This window comes from Symphalangus syndactylus, chromosome 5 (assembly GCF_028878055.3).
Source record: "Symphalangus syndactylus isolate Jambi chromosome 5, NHGRI_mSymSyn1-v2.1_pri, whole genome shotgun sequence".
Taxonomy (NCBI): Eukaryota; Metazoa; Chordata; class Mammalia; order Primates; family Hylobatidae; genus Symphalangus; species Symphalangus syndactylus.
This window is the reverse complement of record NC_072427.2, coordinates 112,870,746-112,886,018: the sequence shown is the minus strand read 5'-3', so window position 1 is coordinate 112,886,018 and position 15,273 is coordinate 112,870,746. Positions and strand designations below refer to the sequence as shown.

At 37.0% G+C, this 15,273-nt stretch overlaps 1 protein-coding gene across 9 annotated transcripts in view; it reads left to right on the top strand.

The window, feature by feature from the left end:
• The window catches only part of LOC129482846 (uncharacterized), a 558,703-nt gene that overhangs the window by 463,957 nt on the left and 79,473 nt on the right, over positions 1-15,273 (top strand). For 2 of the 9 annotated variants that reach the window (XR_010121222.1, XM_063640658.1), the window contains one exon: positions 10,401-10,436. The exons of 6 other annotated variants lie outside the window; for them this stretch is intronic. Coding sequence is in view for 1 of the 3 variants with exons in the window: in XM_063640658.1 (XP_063496728.1) it covers positions 10,401-10,436 (36 nt within the window). In the remaining 2 variants the exon portion in view is untranslated. Of the gene's footprint in view, positions 1-10,400; positions 10,993-15,273 lie in introns of those variants that run through there. One more of the 9 variants, XR_010121220.1, reaches the window with a different exon arrangement.

The window sequence follows — 15,273 nt, the reverse complement described above, 5'->3', positions numbered from 1 at the left end:
GGTCTCTGCATTAGCTACTACAGAATATTTTTTGGTGCAAGTTCTGGAGGGAAAGTTTTCTAAGAAAGGAATTTCATTCTTCAATTAACAGAAAGCATCATTTGTTTTCCACATGATCTGTTGCTATCAATCAGTTCCTTTAAAATGTTTGCTAGCTTTTTAAACATCTGTTGCTATAAGAAGATAAATCTTATACACATTACTTGTGCTGTATGTTTGCCCCAGAGTCAAGTCAATGTTTTACATAGTGCCTAGAGATCTGTGATAACAGCTCGCTGGCTGCGTTCCTGCACATCACAATCTAACCCTTTCCCGTATCCTGATCTCTTCCTTCCTGACCATCCTAACCATCCTCAGCTCAGTGGCTCTCCCCATTTCCTGTTTTGCTCAGACCCTCACCTGAGCGGAGTTCTCCAGCCAGGTCCTCTCCCTACATTCATCAGCCACCGCCCTCTGTCCACAATTGTCCTACTTTTGCAGCCTGAACCCTGAGCAGAGAATAACAAACCTGGAAACTTTCATAGTGTCACCCAAAGTCACACCGCACACACATGTGCTTGGCCACGTATTCACACTTAGTGAATTTTTTTTAATTTAATGAGGGAATTGTTATGTAAATTTGGCACCATTTCTTTTGTTTTATATGGATGGACATCATTAGCACTTACTTAAAGATTAAGAGGTTGTTTTCTGCGGGTCGCGGTGGCTCACATGGCTCACACCTATAATCCCAGCACTTTGGCAGGCCAAGGCAGGTGGATCACCTGAGGTCAGGGGTTCGAGACCAGTGTGGCCAACATGGTGAAACCTCATCTCTACTAAAAATACCAAAAATTAGCCGGGCTTAGCGGCGGACACCTATAATCCCAGCTACTCAGGAGGCTGAGACAGAAGAATCACTTGAACCCGGGAGGTGGAGGTTGCAGTGAGCTGAGATCGCGCCATTGCACACCAGCCTGGGCAACAAGAGTGAAACTCCATCTCAAAAACAAAAAACAAACAAAAAAAACCAAAGAGGTTATTTTCAAAGTTGCATAGTCACAAGTCAAGGCAGGAACCCAAACCCTGCCATCAAATCAAAGTTTTGAGACTTAAGTTCTTCCTCTGTAATACAGGATCATATGGTCACAGAGTTAAAATAGAACTTCAAATACCTAGCTGAAGTGCTTATACTTCCCAGCAAATGTTTGTTCCTTCCCTGCAATTTTCACTAAAGTGAAGAAGACGTGTGAGAGACAATTTGTGAGACCTAATTCTGGTTGAGGCTAAGAATTCCATTCGTTTTCTAGTCACTGACAAATTTATTTAACTCTTTTGCTCTTGGACATGTTTGTCACACAAGAATGTTCTGTGATTATATGTTTCTATAATCTTTTCAGTTTAAAATTTGACTTAATAATTAGCATATAGCAAGTCAATAATTTTTTTTTGCAAGTCAAGAATTTTCAAATGAATAAATGCATGAGTAAATGGTATCCCGTATTTTATTGTTTCTGTGGATTTTTTTTTTTTTTTTTTTTGAGATGGAGTCTTGCTCTGCCGCCCAGGCTGGAGTGCAGTGGCGCCATCTCAGCTCACTGCAAGCTCCTTCTCCCAGATTCAAGCCATTCTCCTGCCTCAGCTTCCCGAGTAGCTGGGACTACAGGTGCCCGCCACCACGCCTGGCTGATTTTTTGTATTTTCAGTAGAGACGGGGTTTCAAAATTCTGTGGGTATTTTAAAGTAAACTCTAGGACATTTTTAAGTAATTGGATTTTTAAAAATTGTCCCACATACTAAGTTACATTTTTTACACAGTTGCAGCACAATACTTCCCTTTGACCCTCATTTGAGCCTCTGGCTTTCTTTAGCCTGCTTAAGCTCTGTCCTCTCTCTCTTTATTCCTCTATTCAAAGAGTAGTATGTATTTTGTAAAGATTGTGTAATCTTGCCTACTAATAAAGTTTACATTCGTCAGCAGGAGAGTAAGGAACTTTACAATCTGCTTCCAATGCACCAACATAAACTCGTATCAGGCTGTCCCTTCATCTCCTGAGTCCACCATTTCCCAGCCCCTACGTGTACACCACTACTTTATATTTCACTCACATTGGGGCTCCATGCACCAACGTAGCACATGAGCAGTGGTGTGTAGTGGAAGGCAAGGAAGTCCATAAGCGTAGGCTTTGGAATGAGACAATCAGAGCTCAAATGTAGCTACAAGGCTATCTCTGTCTCCATAAACCTCACTTGTTTTACCTATGACTAAAATAATATGCCGGGCACAGGTGGCTCATGCCTGTAATCCCAGCACTTTGGGAGGCCAAGGCAGGTGGATCATGAGGTCAGGAAATCGAGACCATCCTGGCTAACATGGTGAAACCCCGTCTCTGCTAAAAATACAAAAAAATAAGCCAGGTGTGGTGGCGGGCGCCTGTAGTCCCAGCTACTCGGGAGGCTGAGGCAGGAGAATAGCGTGAACCTGGGAGGCAGAGCTTGCAGTGAGTTGAGATTGCGCCACTGCACTCCAGCCTGGGCGACAGCAAAACTCAGTCTCAAAAAAAAAAAAAAAAAAAAAAAAAAAAGATAACACAGTATAGAGCTCCTATAGGATTAAATGATATAACATACTTTAAATTATGTTATGAAGTGTTTGGTACAGGGAAGGCAATAAGTGTAAGCTGTTGTGATGATACAATAAAGATGGACATGAAAGTTTTTGCTTATTTTGGTTATTCTGTCTAAAGAGTTTTGAATTACTTTTATTTCTGGCAAAATCGCATAATGTTCTTTAAGATCTGCTAACCTTTATATTCGCATTAAAATGTAATTAATAATGATTATGTTGCCTGCCACTCTCTTATTTCTTAATAGACATTGTATCTTTTCCTATTCTGACTTTTCTCTAGATTAACACTTTAAAAAAAGTCATACGCAATCAGAGTGAAGGGAATTTGTCAGTCATTTACTCCAATATCCTCATCTAATAATTAACAAAACTGAAGTTCAAACTCATTGATAACTAACATATTTTTGTGAGATTGTTGTATAATGTTTGCCTTCGTAGTAGTCCGTGAATTTCCGAAAAGCAGAAAACTGTGTCTGTGTGAATGGCTTAGTATCAACAATGATTGATACAGGGTGAACTCTCAGTGATGAGTATTTCTGGGATAAGAGAATGTTGTGGAACTACTTCTGGCCAGGCTTCTTAATTGTAGGCTGGTGCTTTTTGTGTTATACTATGTTTCTTTTCACTCAAACCTCATCTTGTTTTGCAGATTCACTTATTAAAAATCTCTCCTGAAAGTTTTTGTACATCTTGGAGTGGCCCCCAGAAAACTGATCTTTATGAGATCCAGGAACTCTCCTGGTTGTATGATGTGATCACCTGTTTTTGGAGTTCTAATGATGCATACCCCCAGAGACAGACCAAGGAAAAAGTAAAGCTGAAGCAATAACTTATTTATTTACTTACTTACTTTTTCCTGGCTAAGATGATCTAGACATGTGGATCTTCTATCCTTGGCATCAAATTTCGTGATCCTTTCTTGTGTCTAACAATTAATTGCTTCAACCTTAATTTCACAGTAGTACCAATTTTGTGTTAACCTTGGCTGTCTGCAGACTACTTTCATTCTCGTTACTCATTTCTACTCTCTAATAACCCAGAGAGAAGCAGAAAAGTTTATAAGACTTGTGTTTTATGAATGAGGGAACTAAGGCTTCGTCTGAATTCAGATACCCTCTCTGCCATCATACCATTTTTATGTTGTGCAGTTTTGCCTCCCTTCACTGGGTTGGGGCTGCCTTAGAACTATGGTTGAGCTAAGGATGAGGTGGCTCCCACCTGTAATCCCGGCACTTTGGGAGGCCAAGGAATGTGGATAGCTTGAGGTCAGGAGTTCGAGACCAGCATGGGCAACATAGCGAAACCCCGTCTCTACTAAAAATACAAAAACTAGCTGGGTGTGATGGTGCATGCCTATAGTCCCACCTACGTGGGAGGCTGAGGCAGGAGAAGTGCTTGAATCTGGGAGGCAGAGGTTGCAATGAGCCAAGACTGTGCCACTGTACTCCAGCCTGGGTGACAGAACAAGACTCTGTCTCAAAAAAAAAAAAAAAAAAAAAAGAATCTGGGCCTCAGTTTGGTCATCTGGAAAATGAGCCAGATGATCTCTCTCTAAGGTTCTTACCATTAATAAGTCTCTTCTAAAAATACAAAAAATTACCTGGGCATGGTGGCACACACCTGTAGTCCTAGCTACTCTGGAGGCTGAGGTGGGAGGATGGCTTGAGCCCAGGAAGCAGGTGTTGTAGTGAGCCAAGATCATGCCACTGCATTCCAGCCTGGGCAACACAGCAAGACTCTGTCTCAAAAATAAATAAATAAATAAATAACTATGGCTGAGATATTTTACTGCAGTGAGAGAAATCTAACCATTCTCCCCATAAGTTCTAGCAAAGTTCCTAGAGCAGCCTTGGGCTATAGGACCACTGAATTCCCATGCTAAAGTACCCCCCCTGCACCCCACCCCCATGGAGTCCTGAAGTTAAACAGCTGGCTAGTTCAAATTGTGGTTTAGGGCTGCAAGGTCTGTGTTTAGTAATTAGCACTTGAACCTAGCAATAACCTTCAATGAGTCTCTCATTTTCCTGCTTTGGGGAGAGAAAAAATCAACAAATACAAACTGAGTGTGCTCTAGTGTCAGATGGTCAGAGTCTGGATCAGTTGTTGGATGTATGGAACTAAACAAGTTCTTTAATTTCTTTGTACTTCAGATGCTTCATCTGCAAAGCAGGGTCAACCTCAAAGTTTCTTGGAAAGGGTCAATGAAATTATAAATGTAGTAGTATAGGGCCTGACTCATAGGAGTGCTCCGTAAATATTAGCTCCTAATCATTATTATTATTCATTACTTTGCAAAAACCAAGTTACAGTTTCATCTAATCTGAGTTGATCACATGCATATTTTTCTTTATTTAAAAAAATAAATTTATTTACAAACATGAAATAAATGGGGTGGAATTTACTTTCTTCATTTATAATTAGATGATTTCAGTTAATCTGATTTTCAGCAAAAGCATCTTTATCAGTTTTGACCATGTTGAAAGCTGAACACAGCTCATCTGGCATTACTGGCACCATATTGGAAATGTATATAATCTTATGCTGAAAGTACAATTACATGTGTAATTCTGTCTTGACATTAGCTTGAAATTCATCTCTTTTGGGTTATATGTTAATAATGAGGGCGGAAATTTGCTGTGAGCATTTACATTTGATTTAGACACAGGCTAATATTGTTTGCCTGTAATATATTTAACATTCCAAAACTGCTTTCTGATTTATCTTATGTATCTTAAAACTTACAGCTATTAATTCTTCTCATTTTTCCACTAAAGCTAGCATACTGCAAAATGAAATATTAATATATTCTATAAGTTGTAGAATTTCTTAAGATTTATCTCTACCATTGGATGAGGCATCATAGGCTCTTTTCCTCAAGGAAGTGGAAAATATTCTGTGCCAGTAGTTGTCAGTAAAAAAGAATATCTGTCCCTAAAGTTTATTTCATATGAATATTAATATTCCTTATATGGCCATCATTTTCAGTGTTTCATTTTCCAAATGCACTTTCTAAAAACATGTAAAATTATGGTCCATTACTAACCACTAATGGATGATTTTATGACTGAATTCTGCACCAAAAATGATTATTTGCCGTGTGAGGACAGATTTGCAAAACAAGATGTGGTAGCATTTAAATGACCACTTATTTTTAGTAGAAGACTGCCCTGACTGTGGCCTAAAACGTAGATTTCCATTTCATGGCATCATTATCTTCAGACCCAGATGGGCGTCTCTTGCACTTAAGGAGCATGAGGAAAACCAATTTGATTAAAATAAGCTGTTTCGTATCATTAGGAAATTTGGAGATGGAAAAATAATGATTTCTGTAATAAATATATGATCTGAAGCCACATTCATCCTCCAAGGTAATTAGCAATTCTGTATTTTCAGGAACCAGGAAGGCAACAGATTTTTCTACGGGATGCTCTTTTTGTGGAAAATTGTGGGTATAATACTTGATGGATCAAACTGAACAAAGTAAACTGATTTATGGTGTGAATATTATGAGGAGAATTATTCTGTAGTTCATTTCTTCCCATCAATTCATGAAATCAATCTTTTAAGCATATTTTGCCATCAAAATTTCTAAAAGAAACCTAAGGATTTTATCTTATAATAACATCACAATTCTTTCTATGTTATTTTCATGCAATATACTGCATATCTAGATCCATTAAAGTAATTTAAAAAATTTCTTGTATTGATGTTGCTACAGTCTATTTCAAACATTGGTACCTGACGATAATTGTGAAGTCAGCAATGATTCAGCAAAACAGAATTTAAATAGTGCTGAAGGCATAAATAGTACCCAAGGAGATTTGGATCTTTTCTAAAAAAATTTAAGATCTAGGATTTACCCATACTTAAATAAACTTTTAAGTATTTATTTTTTAACTAATCTCCACTCAAAGCTCCTTCAAATGCTGTTTCCACATTGTTTAAAGTGTAAATGAATAGGATAATGAAAATAACTATTAAATAAAATAGAGGTTAAGTGACCTGCCTGCAGCCACAGAGTTAGTTCACGGCTATGCCAAGAATCAAACTTAGATTTTCTGGTTTGCCCATGTTCTTTTCACTGCTTTTTTAAAGAAGTCAAGGTTTTAAGATAACTGACCTCAATACATAGTTCAGTATCTCCGTTTGTCAGCACAAAATACACTTCACGCTCTTGTGGTGTTTGGATAAAATATACAAAATATAAATGCTAATGAGATGCCCAATATGTGATGATGAACCGCAAAAAGCAATATAATGTGACAAATATTTATTAAACAGCTAATTCTGTCAATATAAATATTTCTGAGGAGAGTATTCTTTTCACCTTCAGAAAGCCATATAATACCAGCAATTAATGAGGGGTGAAACCAATCAATAGTAAAATACTTTCAGATTTTTAAAAACTAATTTAGTAATTGGCAATATATTCAGGAACATTATTAAGTTGGTTTTTTTGCATCACAAAGATTGAGTTCTGCTATTTCTGTTGATTGATAGAACATGTGCAAAATGATAACACTGATAAATAAGGGTAAGTCAGGTAATTTTTAGAAGTGCGGTTCCAGGAAGAAAACTTCCTAAATGATGGAAGAAAAAAATAACTTAACTTAGATATTTTTCTGTACAATTTAGAAACAGATGAACCACAGATTGATTACAAAGCATGACTTCATGATCTCTGGAACAAGGCTATGACATGAGGAATTTAAGAAGCTCCCCTTACATACATTGTATCAGGCTCTTGCCCCTCCCTCCAGGACCTCGTGCTGCCTGTTCCATTGCCTGAAATGTTTATCGGACCCAAAGAGGATTGGGTCTTGGACGTCAGGTTCTCCAAGAATCCTCCCCAGACTCCTGGTGTCTGTGGGAAGGATGGTCCAGTGCGCCCCTTAGAGTCTGTACTTTACTTTATCAGCCTTTGTCACAATATAATCAGCACATCGAAGGCGGTGGGCTGTTTACCTGGCATCATTTCGCTGGAGAGTCAACTTCCCAAGAACAGGAACTGGGTGTCCAGTGGTCTAGCTGTGTTTCACCCATAGTAAGTGATCAACTCTGATGGAATGAAGGGATACTCAAGTTAACTAGTCCCTGTGCAAGTCCCTATAGCGTAGAGTCACAGGCGCTCTTTTGAAGCTCTTTACTACACTTTATTTCACTCAGATGACAGGCATGGAAACTGAGACTCAGGCAGGCTGAGAGGTCACACACCATAAATGGCAGAGTGAGGAAATCAAGCCCATTCTCTTTCCTCGCTTATTCTTTCATTCAACACATTTATGCTGAGCATCCTCTATGTGTCAGACATTATGTCAAAGCTGAGAATCCAAAGATAAATAGGTTAAAATTTCCTGAAGCTCCCTGCCTAGTCAGAGGTAGACGATAAACAGTAATTATAATTCAATATAATTCAATATGATAAGGGCTTTGACAGAACCATGTACTCTGTGCTGTAGAATTTCTAAAGAAGGAATCAGTGTCTGTGCATATTAAATCACTCCATTTTATTTTAATATTCTTTTAATACTCTTATGTCTGACTGTTTAGTATATAACTACCCTCATTTAGAAGAAGGTAGGCAAAGGCCCATTCAAATTAATGAAAGTTTAAATATTGCAATGTTATTTCTAAACTAATTAGTTTTCATGATTGTTCATATTGTACATTAATTTGAATATCAAACAGAAGTCTATATAAAGCCTAATCCACAATAGTTTTAAGTGGTTGGCTTAGAAAAATTAGTGTTGTCATTTATGTAACTTGGAATCCACAGAAGATTCTCTGAAGAGAATGATCATAAGCACATTACCAGAATAGATGAGTGAAGAACTGGGGTAGGAGTACAATATGGCATGAAGATGGCTTAGGGTGAATTAGGAACTAGCAGCACCCTTCGAGAAAGCAGCTGTGTGCCTGAGTTTTGATCAGAAGTTCATCTGCAATTTTAAAAAATCTTTTAAAGAATAACTGGTTGCCTGGATGAATAGATTTATTTTACTTCTCATAGTTTTTAAATTATTCTTCAGACAAAAGAAAATAGCCATGGCAGATTATGGCATTTAATAATGGCAATTTAAAATATTTTATCAAATGAATTTAAAAAAAGTAAATGTCAATAAACAACATCAGTTTCTTTGCATTTCTTAATAATCACCAAGCCATTCAAACCGAGAGCAATGAGAAGCTCATAGAAAACAAGCCATGAACCTACCAGGAAATTCGAGGGAGGGGATCTCGCTTTATCAATCTGTGTATCTCCAGTGCTAAGCACAATGGCTTATCTCATACGTGGTTGAAAGGCTTCAACCACAAGAAGAAGACTCCCAGCTGAAGACTTTTTTTTTTTTTTTTTTTGATGGAGTCTCTGTCGCCTGGGCTGGAGTGCAGTGGCATGATCTCGGCTCACTGTAACCTCCAGCTCCCAGGTTCATGCGATTCTCCTGCCTCAGCCTCCCGAGTAGCTGGGATTACCATGCCCAGCTAATTTTTGTATTTTCAGTAGAGACGGGGTTTGGCCATGGTGGCCAGACTAGTCCCTTAACTCCTGACCTCAAGTGATCCGCCCGCCTTGGCCTCCCAAAGTGCCGGGATTATAGGCATGAGCCAACACGCCCAGCCTAAGACTTCATTCTTTAAAAATAAGTAAACAAACCAAAAATTGAATAGACAAAAACCAAATAAGGATAAAAGAAAACTGCTTTAAAAGCCTAATTCCAAAAACCTATGAGCCTCAAGTCATCAGTGATTAAAAGCTAGGAGGCACACTGGGTGTTTAAAAGTAGTACCTGTGCCCTTCTAAAGCAGCCAAACCAGTGAAAATGGGTAGAAGCCAATAAGGGGGCATTCACCCCTTTCAAGCATCTAAGGAATGCACATTCAACACATTCCAAGCGCACCTCCCCCGCTGCAGGCTGCTCAGGCCAGTGGCCTTCCACCTCTAGCCACATTGCACAAAAATTAGTAGGAAAACAAAAGAGATGCCTTTCTGGATTTGTCACATTGCTTCACACTGGTGCCCCTTTCTCTTGTAATCAGGATAAAGAAAGTCGCGGCCGGGCATGGTGGCTCACGCCTGTAATCCCAGCACTTGAGAGGCCCAGGCGGGTGGATCACCGGAGGCCAGGAGTTCGAGACCAGCCTGACCAACATGGCGAAACCCTGTCTCTACTAAAAACACAAAATTAACTGGGCGTGCTGGTGCATGCCTGTAATCGCAGCTACTCAGGAGGCTGGGGCAGGAGAATCGCATGAACCTGGGAGCTGGAGGTTGCAGTGGGCAGAGATCACGCCACTGTACTCCAGCTTGGGCAACAAGAGCAAAACTCCATCTCAAAAAACAAAGAAACAAACAAAACATTGCAACCCCATTGTGAAAAGGGGGAATGTGTGAACCCAAAAGTTCTGATAAAGGAAGTGGACGGGGCAGCAGGAATAGATGAAGTAACCCATGTAGAAAAACTCCAGAATTTGCTAGATATTTTTTTTTCTTCTGGTCACTATTTAGAATTCTTTGCTTAAATTCCCACTTCCAACTTATTGTGCATATATTGTCTCAGCTCAAGAAAAGAGAAGAAGGTGTTTAACTCTAGATTAGACTACCCAACCTGTGGTTTAGTAGGGTGAATAGAGTTCATAAACAAAAAACCCTGTCCTTACCAGTGTTCATCAATCATCTACTTGCTGCATCCAAATCAAGCCAGTCAGGAAACTCATCCCACCCTTGATAACCAGAAGCGGTAATTCAACAAAGTGGACTAATTGTGCTATGTCACTCGTTTTTACTATACAGATATCTGTGGATATCTCTCCAGAACTTCATATACATGTAAGTGACTTGCTCCCAATTCTTTTACATTTTATCAATATCAGCTGTGCTTTGCTTAAAAAATGGGCCTCACATAACTAAAATTTCTACTGTAATAAAGCAAGTTAATTGTAGTGAAATCTAATTATCTGTTTACTATGATTTCATTACAAATCTTGTGGGTATTTTTTTCTTACATTGTCCTTATGTATTAGCACCTGCGGTAAGATATATTGATCACAGTTTCATCGGATAGGCATACTGCTTCAATATTGTTTGAAAAAAATTTTTATCTTTCAGCTTCATATTCTACGAGGAACCAAATGTAACATTTACTTTTCATTTTGATTGCATATTAACTTGAGGTCATAATCTTGCTTTTAACAACCTATCTCTTCTAAATTATAGACATAGGAGGTATGGAAGTATGTGTTTGCCACAGAACAAACCGTGGATATATTTCCATCTTGCTTATAAAACTTGTCTTTATGTAAATGTTTAAATAAAATATTTTAGGACAAATGGTTTTTATCATTGCCTATTATGTCATTTTCTATTAAAAGTGAATTTTATACTTAATTGACTCTGATTCTTAAGGCATTAAATTCTAGTCCATTCTTCTTATGAGAGAGACAGGGTTAGTAAAATAAGTTAGTTTTATGGAATCAAAAGCTACAAACAGGCTGGGCATGCTGGCTCATACCTGTAATCCCTGCACTTTGAGAGACCAAGGCAGGAGGATCGCTTGAGGCTAGCAGTTTGAGACCAGCCTGTGCAACATAGCAAGACTCCTGTCTCCATAAAGAAAAAAAATCAGGTAAAAATATCTAGAAACATACTTTCCCCAAAATGTGTATATTTCCTTATGCCATTTTGCCAGTTAAAAATTGTCAGTTCCTGGATGTTACTTGGATAGTATTTTCCTAATACTAAAGCTACTTATTCTAGGCATTTGTGAGTTTTATCATTCTCAGGAAGAATAAATTAACTCAAGTGTCTTGCCTTTACTAATAATCTATAGAAGATATAATACATTACGAAACGAGATCTCCAAAGAGAGTTTGTCTATGTCTGTGGGTCAGTGGAGAGACATCAAGAGTTAGGAGGGAGTGTACCTGCAACATTCTGAATAAGATTTTGATGTTAAAACCAATGTGGCTTGTTAGTCTGATATGCCCCCTCTATGCCACTAAAGATGGTGCCTACTCCTTACCACTCACACTTGCCATATCCTTTACCCATTTTTAGTTGACTTTCTACCCCAAAGTTCCTCTTGTGTGGAATGTGATGGCTTTTAAAAACATAAATTGGGTAGCAAGTGTGAAAATATGTATATGAAAAACATTTTAAATATTCTAAATATTATAATTTAAACATCAAGAGTTATTGTATATGTTCAAGATTGAAAGTTAAAAAGTGAATATAAAATTCTAAATAATAATAACTATTTCAACCGGAACCTAAAGCTGTGCCTGTTGAACAGTGCATAAAATATTAAATAGAATTAGGAAAGAGTTACTCGAGTAGTGAATTACATCCTGCATTGTCAGCCTATGATATCTATGGCCAAATATTTTGTAGCCTAGATTCATAAAATAAACCTTAACGCTTTTCATCAAATGGAATGGTTTGTTTTTAATTTGATTATAGATCAATTTTTAATTTGATTCTAGAGCCTACTTAATCATTGCTTTAGGTTCTTACATTTCTTTATAGAATATAGATGAGCAGATTTTTAGGGTTTCCTTTTAGATGGTTCTGAGGTTTCTGTCCATGTTAAATACTATGAGTTTATAACTTTACAATATTCTTTTGTCACTTGCCTAAAAGCAGGTTTGTTATTTTTCTTTTTCTCAAGGAAAGCTTTAGAGAGAGAATCTAGATCTTTTAAATTGGAAAGGCATTCATGATACCCAGTTACTTCCTCTAACGATTGACTACTGTTGTGAAACCTAACGTTAATATTTAAGAAGTGGAAAATTATGGATTGGATTGTAAAATAGTCAATTAAAAGAAAAGTTTTTTTGTGTGTGGGAATCTAGCAACTTTCATCCCATAATCCTTAAGTCAAGTTTAATGTGTACTAAAAATATCAAGTTTTACTTTGAACTATTAAGATTAATACAAGACTCCCATTTTTTTTGGATTTTCCCAGTCTTCAATGTTCTAAGGGATTTACTCTGAGACTACTTAAATCTTAACATTTTTGATGTTCTCATTTACTCACTGGCTGTTAAAATCTCAAACCTTGTGCATCAGTTCTAGGAGCTCTTACTTAAAATGATTAATTGTAATGTTTTCAACAGTGGGCACTAATGTTTCTCCTTGGAGGAAAAAAATCTTCCTTATATGTTTATGTGGTTCTCTTGCCTCTGTAGTTGAGTTAGATTACTTTCTTTGCTAATTTTCTTGTTCAGTTGGATAAAAGAAAGCTTCGGGCTTTGTATTTCTTGAAAACCAAGAAAAGTAAGTATTACACATAAGAAAATATCCAATTTTACCACTTCTTCCCTTGGGCAGCTGACCCGTGTGCGCACGTGCATGCACAGCAACCTTTTGCGGTGAACTCAGTTTATATATGAGATCTGTTTTTCGGTATTATAGAAAGATGTCTAATCTATTTGAAAATACATTGTCAGCACCTAGTGCTGCAAAACATAGATTGAATTGAGTGTGGGAATACCGCATAGTATTGGAAGAAAAGTAATTAAAATCATTCAGAAATTGTTTTGAAGAATGCATTGCTGCAAGGTGTCATAGCCATATAAACATGACACCACCATCTTATGGAATGTACAAAAAGGGGGTGTCTCTTGTGCCAAATACACATTCTTCAATTAACGCTTCACAATATGTAGTGTGAACTTTCCTAGTCTGTGTTTGTTTATCCCTCCTGGGGCTGCTACTTTTAATGCCTCAAAAACTGTTGCCTGTATATATTCTCCTTCTGCTGGATCTTGGGATGAAGAATTGATTACAGGTGCATTTTCTCCTTGACTCTGTCTAATAAGCTGAACTAAAACTAAACTAATACAAGAAAGCAACAAGAAAGGTCTTCTTATGATGAATTAGTTGTGCTTATATACATTTAAGAGTTAGTGAGGGCCACAAGAATAAACTGACACAATAAACTATTTGTATTTGAACACTACTATTTGTATTGAACTATTTGTATTTTGATATAATAATTACTTTGAATTCCATAATTAATATACCTATATGTGAAACGTTTTCCACTCAGGATAGAGTCATAGATTTTGGGGGAAAAAAGTTATTTTATTTTATTGTGAGGGTTTGAATAGGTATTTTGATATTCATTATCTATTTGCAGGGAAATGACAAGTTTTCAAAATGAAACAGTCTTTGTTACCTGTCTCTGTTGAAAGACTTACTCTCATGTTGTTTATTTAATTGTTTTGTCTGCATTAATCTTGCTTTTTTTTTGAAATAATGCATACTCCTTTTAATTACATCTACTTATTTAAATAAAACTTTTAAATTGTGAATAGCTATGAATCACCGTATCCATATAACTAGAATATGAAAATCTTAAAAAATTAATGTGCTAATAATTATGATATTCCCATTTCTTGCATTTGTTATACATTAATACACATTCTGAAAAAGAGGAAATGCTTATCTTGGGAGTGCCTTAAGTCGTTCCGGGCCCTTCTTCTCAGTGATAGTCATATATTTGGGAGCAGCCAATATTCACATCTCTTTGCCAGTGTACAGACCCAAAATGTCAGGTTATTATGCATTAGTAGAAGGACATATTTTCTTCACACTTTATTAAAGAATCTATCTCATGAATTTTTCTTTTCAAATGTCTATCACTGTAATTATCTTTGCTTATATTAAATTCAGTTTCACTGGATTACTTAGAATGCTGATATTCAAATCGTTTTTTTGAAGCTCAGACTTTAGGCTTTGTTCAGTTCCACTTACAGTATTTATTACAATTAATCATTATTCCACCTGCCTCTGAGCACCTTTTACCTAGTAGTAGCAGAGGAGAGTCCAGTCTCATGCAGGAAGAACAAGGATGTGTTTGGCAGGTAAACTGATTAGCGAGTCTACATCAAGTGATTGAGTCAACAGTTCATACCAACATAGCTAGAGCAATGCTTTTTGAACTATGGGCAGCTGTCCTTCCTCTTGATGCGTGCATCTTTAATCATTTCCAGCATTTTCTTTTCCATTTGTTATTTTCACCAGGGAAGAGAGAGACTTATAGTCTGTTCTGTTAGCTTTCCATAGATGCACACGTTATTTAAATCATATGTAAGTTAGATCCATCCTTCAATGAAAAATTTAAAACTAGTAAATCACCTCCTAATAATTTTTCAAAATTTAAATTACTGTTAATTTCAGATAAGGCTAATAGGCAATGGTTTTCTTGTTCTACAATACTCTTAACCTAGAACTAAGCCATGTTCTCTAATAACCAGATCTCAAGGTATATGAATTTTCTTTCATTATTGGAAACATGGTTAGTGTGACCTAAAGCCCCAACTTATTATTACATACGTGGAACCCAATCTAGCTAGTTCTTTCTTATTTAAATTATCTTTCCTTACAGCCCTTTCATTGTTCCTCATGGGGAGGACTTAAAGGTTTTCTTGGTTCTAGTCACAATCAGAAAATATATAATGAATTTTGTACATACAAGGTGAAAGAAGTAGAGGTACATTATTGCTTGAAAACAAGGTGTAGCACATTTTTAAAAATTACTATGTTAAATAGAATCAGCATATGTAAACAGAACACCAGCTAAACTACCCCCACCTAAACTTCAAATGAAGACAACTGAGTAAAATGAATAAGATGTTTTCTGACGTAATCACTGAAGTCTCAA